The 9,474-nt window shown below is 32.7% G+C and overlaps 1 protein-coding gene across 1 annotated transcript; it reads left to right on the forward strand.

The window, feature by feature from the left end:
• Nucleotides 1-5,876: 5,876 nt before the first annotated feature.
• On the forward strand, nt 5,877-8,156 carry LOC143066988 (uncharacterized). The gene has a single exon (XM_076239885.1). It carries the CDS (start codon nt 6,005-6,007, stop codon nt 7,169-7,171), a length of 1,167 nt encoding a protein of 388 aa, XP_076096000.1. The 5' UTR covers nt 5,877-6,004; the 3' UTR covers nt 7,172-8,156.
• Nucleotides 8,157-9,474: the final 1,318 nt, after the last annotated feature.

Below are 9,474 nucleotides of genomic sequence, written 5' to 3' on the forward strand. Positions count from 1 at the left end.
AGTTATGGAACAATGACTGCGTCATTTTCCAATGACTGCGTCATTTTCCAAAAAATGTGTTCTGTGCAGATCCAGTGTGTCTTCCCTTAACTGTTATGCTGTTATGGGGCAATTTGATTCTTTGTTATCTGTTATTCTGAAAATATATTTGCTGTTAGCTGTTATTGTCTTATTCGTTGTTAGCTGTTATTGGACTATTAGGTTTTTGTCGAGCCTTCGACTTTAGTCGAAAAAGCGAGACTAAGCGATCCTACATTCCGTCGTCGTCGGCGTCGTCGTCGGCGGCGTCCACAAATATTCACTCTGTGGTTAAAGTTTTTGAAATTTTAATAACTTTCTTAAACTATACTGAATTTCTACCAAACTTGGACAGAAGCTTGTTTATGATCATAAGAAAGTATCCAGAAGTAAATTTTGTAAAAATAAAATTCTATTTTTTCCGTATTTTACTTATAAATGGACTTAGTTTTTCTGCGAGGAAACATTACATTCACTCTGTGGTTAAAGTTTTTAAAATTTTAATAACTTTCATAAACTATCCTTGATTTGTACCAAACTTGGACAGAAGCTTGTTTATGATCATAAGATAGTATCAAGGAGAAAATTTTGTAAAAATAAATTTCCACTTTTCCGTATTTTACTTATAAATGGACTTAGTTTTTCTGCGAGGAAACATTACATTCACTCTGTGGTTAAAGTTTTTAAAATTTTAATAACTTTCATAAACTATCCTTGATTTGTACCAAACTCTGACAGAAGCTTGTTTGTGATCATAAGATAGTATCAAGAAGAAAATTTTGTAAAAATAAATTTCCACTTTTCCGTATTTTACTTATAAATGGACTTAGTTTTTTTGCCAGAAACAAAACATTCACTCTGTGGTTTAAGTTTTTAAAATTTTTATAATGTTCTTAAACTGTCCTGGATTTCTACCAAACTTAGACAAAAGCTTGTTTCTGATCATAAGATATTATTCAGAAGTAAATTTTGTTAAAAAAAAATTCACTTTTTCCGTATTTTACTTATAAATGGACTTAGTTTTTCTTCCAGTTAACATTACCTACAGTCTGCAGTTAAAGTTTATAAAACATTTATTAGATTCATAAACTATCCTGGATTTTTTTTACCAAACTTGGAAGCTTCTTTCAATCAAAAGACAGTATCGAGAGGGAAATTTTTATTGATGTTTTTCCTCATTTTTGTTGAGTCTGCGATTAACAGCAAAAGTAGGCGAGACACTGGGTTCCGTGGAACCCTTACGAATTTTTTGTTATATGTTATTGTGATAATGTATTTGCTGTTAACTGTTATTGAAAATTGGAATGTTAGCATTTGTTTTGACAGCCAATATTCGGTAAAAATTGAAGATTATTGAACATTGGGGTCTACCACTAGTAATATGGTGGTCCCGTATTCGGTGAAGGATTTCATAAACATATACCCTTCACAGATCATCACATAAACATATTAATAGAACGGTTAGGTCCAGGCATCTCCAGTATATCTTATGATTATCCTTTGTAAAAAAATCCATTTTTTTTATGAACATGTAGCTTGCTATTCAGTGTGAGCCAAGGCTCCGTGTTGAAAGCTGTATTTTGACCTACATGTACAATGGTTTACTTTTATAAATTGTTACTTGGATGGAGAGTTGTTTCATTGGCACTCATACCACATCTTCCTATATCTATGTAGTATGTTTTTTTGTATGGGGATATTGTTCCTCGTTTCCAGTACGTATATATTAAATTCGAACAATTCTTATCATCGGTATAAAGACATCATTCGTAAATATAGCCCAACATGCAGACTTCTAATACGTTCAGGTATTTCACATCCAATTTTTTATGGAAATATTCTTTATAAAGCACAAAGGTGTCAGTATTCACCTCAGAAACTTACAAAACCTTTGAATAGACTTATTAAGAAGGGATATAATTACGATACTGTTGTCAAGTCATTAAAGATTGCATATTTTGACGTTAATATTGAGTCACTGATAAGGTCTCTGCATCGGAACTAAACACATTTATTCTAAAAACAGTTGTTGGCATGACACGGGTTATGTTCTTCTCATATATGTTATGATGGTATGATACTAAACCCCTAACGGGAAGGATTGTGCCTGATGTTCATATGATGAAATCATAATCTTTCAGTCAGTTTAATTGAAGTCTGGAGCTGGCATGTCAGTTAACTGCTAGTAGTCTGTTGTTATTTATGTATTATTGTCATTTTGTTTATTTTCTTTGGTTACATCTTCTGACATCAGACTCGGACTTCTCTTGAACTGAATTTTAATGTGCATATTGTTATGCGTTTACTTTTCTACATTGGTTAGAGGTATAGGGGGAGGGTTGAGATCTCACAAACATGTTTAACCCCGCCGCATTTTTGCGCCCTGTCCCAAGTCAGGAGCCTCTGGCCTTTGTTAGTCTTGTATTATTTTAATTTTAGTTTCTTGTGTACAATTTGGAAATTAGTATGGCGTTCATTATCACTGGACTAGTATATATTTGTTTAGGGGCCAGCTGAAGGACGCCTCCGGGTGCGGGAATTTTTCGCTACATTGAAGACCTGTTGGTGACCCTCTGCTGTTGTTTTTTATTTGGTCGGGTTGTTGTCTCTTTGACACATTCCCCATTTCCATTCTCAATTTTATTAATATGACAAAAAGGAAATATATGGCCAGGGATATCTGATGAGGATGTCAATTAAGGACTATAGGTCCTTACAACCATATAATAAAGTACACAGACTCAGATATGTGTTTCTTTTCAAAGCAGAACCAAATACATTGTACAATTGAAGTTCCAACCATGTCCTGGGTTCTGAAGCTGCACATAACTCATTACAAACAAAGATTAAGTTCGTCTTCAAGCCATTGTTCCACTACTTTACTACCACGGTATTCTACTTACTAGTAGTACACTAAAAAAAACTGATAATAAATTGTTCAAATATAGCCTTTGAAAATAGTGGAATAAATTACTTTTGGAGTTTCAAAATTAGTTCAAAGTACTTGATAAATTGCATGCTTATAATTGGTGCTTTTGATTTTTCTACCCTATATACCTCTGTGGTCATAGTCTTATTAAGAAAAAAATCACACACCTCATGCATTGAACGTGCATTTAAAAAAAATCAAATGCGAATATATATATATTCAAACTCTTTCAGGTCATTTTTTAGTAATAATTAACAAACAAAAGGACTATGTCAATTGGACCTGCTTTGATACCATAACTGTCCTTAATTTTTTTTACAAAATATCATTTTTGTCTGCTATGGCAGTGGCGTAGCTTGCATGTATGCTCAGATGCTCAAGCATCCACATCATTTTGACAAAAAAAAAAAAAAAAAAAAAAAAAATAGATAAATGTATAATTGCACGTGTTCGCAGCAGAAACACACAGATGTACTAGTATCTAAACGTAACAATAGTGAGGATATGAGAATAGCGTTTAACTTTTTCCGAAGCAGTATAAAAGTCTTTCTTTTAGGCTTAATTTGTTTATGGATAAATCACTGAAAAGTACTGACTTTTTCGTAAAAAGTCTACATCGTAGCGCATCGTCGGCTACGGCAAGCGCAGAAGATGATGATACGCAGATCTGCGGACATGTTTGGTCTGAAATTGAGCCAAGCAGAGCGATGACATAACAACATTATTAGTTAACAACTAATCAATCATATCCTGATATCGTTTCCTGGGACATGACTAGTATTTATAAACTCCATTCCAATTCCCTTGTACCCATTTCATATATATAGATAGAATCATATACATGTATCTTATCTCATTCTATCCCTAGTTTGTCTATACTCTTTGTCAGCATAAAAGCGAGTTTAATATTTTGTAACTGCGACAGTATGATGGTGCTTACAGGAAAGCTTAATTCCCTTTTGCAAACAAAATTGTTACTACCGATGTTGCTACCGAATTGCTGACGGAGAAGAAATTGGAAGACATTGATTCATGATCATTGATCATTGTGTTGATGATAATGTGCTACCTTTAGAAACACAGACTGCACTGAAACGACGGAAAACTTGGAAAAGAGCATGCATGAGTGTCGAGAGAATGTGCGGTCTTGCCATGCTCCATGTTCATCGCGATAAGGCTATCAGCAGCAAGACCAAATTATGATTTTGAAACGATTTGACTGAACCAGCCATAGAAAAATTTGGCAAACTCTACTGAATCGATGTTTGTTCTATGTTCTGGCAACAGACTCAAATCAGTTATATTTGGATGATTATCTTAAATATAAATTTAAATAAAGTTGTTAAAAATTTGGTGAACATTAGTAAAAGTCTAAAAATATGAAAAATTTATATAAAAGTGTCCAAATTTAAAACATTAGCAAACTCTCTAAAAATTCCTAGAATGCAGGATTTTGCACCATTCATTTCATAACCTCCAAAAAAAAAAAAATTCTTTTACCTCACTAAAATAAGATGCCTAGTTACGGCCTTGTAACGGAATTTGATAATTCCTGGACTTATAAATTCCCTTTTCCATCTAGGTAAAAATATTAATTTTATTTTCAATAAAAGAACGATAAATGTCCCCGCATTGTTCATATTTTATCTATCCAAGATACAAGTGAAATAACAAAAAAAACATTTTTTTCTTCTTTTTTTTTTATTAATATCTTAAGAGAAATAAAAGCTTCGGGCCAAATGCAGTGGGATTTCCGTTATAATTTATATTTCAAAGGTATTAATTGGTTAAAAATATTCGATCAGTACTTATTATCGCAAGAGTCAAAAATATTGCTGATGATATAAATATCACAAAAATATGGCAAGAATTGTACACATGACAGGGCTAACAAGTCCGTCCGTCCGTCCGTCCGATATTTCCATGTCCCCTGCAACTCGTTAAGAAAAGTAATCAAAAACCTCATTTGGAGGCTTAAATTCCAACAAAAGGGAGTCAATTCGGATCCTTCGAGAAACATATATATTGGTGGGTATTTTGAAATTAAACAAAAATCTAGCCAGTGTCGGATTGTAGGGGCGTACACATGCATACAGGGAAAATGTCAAAAAAATATCATTTTCTGCATAAAATGGTCCCAAAATTTTTTCGCCTCGCTCCGCTCGGCGACAGTTTCGCATCCACATCATATGAACCCTGGCTACGCCACTGTATGGAGTTTCCATATATATTTTCAAGTTATCAGAATTCCAATGGGGACTAACTGTGCACCACTAATTGCAGACCTGTTTCTGTATTGTTATGAGTTACAATTAATGGAAACATTCCGACAGCAACTGGGATTGTGCTTGATTTTCAAATGATGGAGACATAATCTTTCAATCAGTCCAGGAACTGACTTATTTTAATATTTCATTTACTGTTATCTGTTTTTGTCCATTTTAATTACTTGCTATCTGTTATAAGCCAAATAAATTTGCTAGCTGTTTTGCTGTTATTGGGACCCCCTTGCCCCCTCCCCCCCTCATATATTATTTCCCAAATACTTTAATGGTCCAAATCAGATAAAACCCCGTAAACTTGAACAAATTGGTCCAAACTTCGATTTTAGAATATCCAAGAAACATTCAAAGACGTCTCTAATTCGTTTTCGTGATATCCTAAAATAATTTTTCTGGTTTTTTTTTATTGTCTGATTTTCAGTTTTTTTATTCAAGATATGGAGGTCCTGACAAATTTCCTAAAACACTCGGAGAGAACCCCAAAAATACTGATATGCCTCATATATTTTTTAAATGTTATACTGATATTTTGAATTGTTCGAAAACGTTTTGACAGATCTGATGTTTTTTGTAACGTTTTATTACCCCAACCCGGCCCCATTTTCATGTCCAAATAGAGAAATATTATCTCCCTTACAAAGAAGTCAATAATGTATGACGTCATCAAAACTTGTACACATTTGAATGTCGCACCTGTCAGGGAAATTGAAAACCTTTCAACAAATTAGCTAACCAAACACTAATCATGGATTTTAAACATGACAGTTGACAAGAAATGAATGCCTTAAAGTTTTATCTATCAACTTCCAAGTATGTCATGCAAGCAAACTTCGCCGATCGTGATTCATGGAGCGAACTGTATCGATATCTCCCATACTTACGTCAGGCGTTGTCATGTTGTGTGTGTAGAAGCATAGTAAAAATCCCGATGGGACCTAGTCATAAAGTGTGCCAGCACTTCGTTTGCAAGGAATGTGTCGAAAAGCCAATGACAATTAAGCCGCAATGTAGTTGGTGTAAAAAACGAGAAAGTTTTGAAGAATCAACCCAACTTCGAATGGTTGTTTCTTGTTTTAAGAAAATTTGTGAATATGTTATGAGCTCTCCTATTGGCACGGATCTCCAAGAACAGGCACACAACGGAGAAACTAATTCTTTAGTAACAATATTAGAAGAAGGTGTTGACTTCGAGGACGATTATCAGTCACCCCCAGTGATCCCCATTACAATGCCTTCCCAGGTTCCAGCATCCACAGCAGAGCAACCAGAACTTGCAGAAGAATCAGAAATAACAGAATCAATGGACAAACCTACATGTATGAAAAGTAAATCAAAGCTGAACATTCAGCCCAAAATAAAAATGGATATAGTAAAAAAATCACACAGAAAAAAAAACAGACTGAAAAAATATAAATGGTATACAAAACCTAAAAAGAAAGTACCATTAAAGAAAAATAATGTAAAGAATTCAAAACTTTCACAACGGAATGAAAATCTTGTCAACGTCATACCATCAAATGAAATAAAATATGAGATAAAGAGGGAAAGTATAGATGAGGGTCGACCAAAATTAAAAGTTAAACTTCGAGCAAAGAAAGTTGATAAGTTCAATAACAGAGAATTTGGAAGTGATTGTGAAACCATGAAGGGCAATTTTGTAGATACTATGAAGGTTGACAAGTGTACAAGCATAGAACCCTCCATAAAGAAATTAAAATTGATATTTGGTGAAAATGAATTCAAAGTTTGCAAATGTGGAAGAGGAGGAACTTCAAGTCAACTAACTTGTTTAGGTCAAAGATGTCCGTGTTATGTGAAGAAGTTACCCTGTATCAGATGTAAATGTAGAGGATGCAGAAATCCAAGGAAATCTTTTGACTCTGATACAGACCAAACTCTAAGGTCCTTCAATTCTTCAGACCATTTATTTGTCTCCCTTTAGCAAATGTTATTTTTAAAATTTATGATTTTTATTGTACATGTACATTAATTGTAGTACTGTCATGCATACTTTCCAAACTCAACATTATTTGGACTTTGGTGGATAGTTGTCTCATAAGCAATCATACCACAATTCCTTATTTTAATATTTTGAGACAAACTGGTAAAGGAGATAATAATTTTACATTAAAATTTGATTTATCTCTCTTTACTTGGCACACATGTATATTTCAGACTTGCAGGGTTTGTTTGACCATGCCCTCATTTTTGTTGATCAATTTTCTTCTTTTAATCATCTGAGAAATAGGAAGATTAGAAGTATGCTGTTGTCCTTAATTGGAAATAAACTCAATAATCAGTCCAGATTTTCACTGAAGCTAGCAAATTTTGTTCAAGAATAGGATTTTTTGTGATTATAGAACGACTATTAGACTAACAGAAAGTAATTGTAAACCATGATATCATATTAAATGTTTTAGTTATTAGATGCAATAGGTATAATTGTGTAAATACATACAAATATTAGTTAAATAGCTTTCTAGTTGTTAAAATTGAGAAAATATTAGGGCATATGAAGTAATTGTTAGATTTGTTACTAATAAGGTCAATACTGATTAGAATTTCTGTTCTCTGGTCAAGTCCTAAGATATGCCTTTTTTTCAGGTGCCAGAATGTGATTTTATATCTTGTAAAAATTATTTTCATTCTTGTTCAATGTAAACTATACCAGGTGCTCCGCAGGGCGCAGCTTTATACGACCGCAGAGGTCGAACCCTGAACAGTTGGGGCAAGTATGGACAAAACATTCAAGCGTGATACAGCTCTGAATTTGGATTGTGATCAAATTTTTGACATTACATGGTTTTTTTTTACACAAAACAAATGTCAAGATTTTACAAATCAATTAAAGATTTCTTCTTCAAACTTTTTAAATCTAAAATTAAATAGTTGATCATGACACAGCATAGGTTTCTGACACAGAACGAATGTGGTCTAATGAACTTAAAAGTTTTTTTTTGCCTTTGAGCAATTCACTATGCTGTTGAATATTAATCCTCTCAAAAAAATGTTTGAAGAAATTTTCTTTTTATTTATGAAATCTGAAATGAGAAAAATTTAACCCCCCCCCCCTTTTTTTTCACATCCCCGTTTCCCTTTTTCCAAAACTGATATCAATTCAAATTTCTAATGGAGTTTGCAACAATAACTACTCTTTTAAATACATCATAAAATATTAAAATGTAAAATAAAGTGCTTGTTATCACTGAATGGTAAAGATTGGTTGGTAGTAAAAGTGAATATACATTGTTTATTGTATAAAACAATAAAAAAAACTTCATCAGCAACATTTTATATTGGCAAATTTCCAATGAAGTTATTTACATAAAGTTATTGGCAAATAAAAATAGAAAATGACATCATAGTCATGTCTGGCAAATGTCCAACATACATTATCTAAAAACATTTTAGATAAGATAAGGAAAAAAAGCTTCATCAGCAACATTTTATATTGGCAAATTTCCAATGAAGTCATTTACATAAAGTTATTGGCAAATAAAAATAGAAAATGACATCATAGTCATGTCTGGCAAATTTCCAACATATATTATCAACTACTATTCTATACAAAGAAAGATAACTCCAATTGACAATTAATTGCTATTGCACAATATTGTGCAATTAGATATTTCTTGCTATTGTGCAATACTGTGCAATTGAAAATTTCTTGCTATTGCACAATATTTCATATGGAATCCTGATTTGGACCAACTTGAAAACTGGGCCCATAATCAAAAATCAAAGTACATATTTAGATAAAGCATATCAAATAAGCCCAAGAATTTAATTTTTGTTAAAATCAAACTTAGTTTAATTTTGGACCCTTTGGACCTTAATGTAGACCAATTTGAAAACTGGACCAAAAATTAAGAATCTACATACACAGTTAGATTTTGCATATCAAAGAACCCATTTATTCAATTTTTGATGAAATCAAACAAAGTTTAATTTTAGACCCCCATTTGGACCAACTTGAAAACTAGGCCAATAATTAAAAATCTAAGTACATTTTTAAATTCAGCATATCAAAGAACCCCAAGGATTCAATTTTTGTTAAAATCAAACTAAGTTTAATTTTGGACCCTTTGGACCTTAATGTAGACCAATTTGAAAACGGGACCAAAATTTAAGAATCTACATACATAGTTAGATTCGGCATATCAAAGAACCCCAATTATTCAATTTTTGATGAAATCACACAAAGTTCAATTTTGGACCCTTTGGGCCCCTTATTCCTAAACTGTT

This window comes from Mytilus galloprovincialis, chromosome 3, assembly GCF_965363235.1.
Source record: "Mytilus galloprovincialis chromosome 3, xbMytGall1.hap1.1, whole genome shotgun sequence".
Taxonomy (NCBI): Eukaryota; Metazoa; Mollusca; class Bivalvia; order Mytilida; family Mytilidae; genus Mytilus; species Mytilus galloprovincialis.

What these genes read in the sequence shown, in the direction of transcription:
- LOC143066988 (XM_076239885.1), top strand. Translation starts at nt 6,005, where the DNA reads ATGAATGCCTTAAAGTTTTATCTATCAACTTCCAAGTATGTCATGCAA.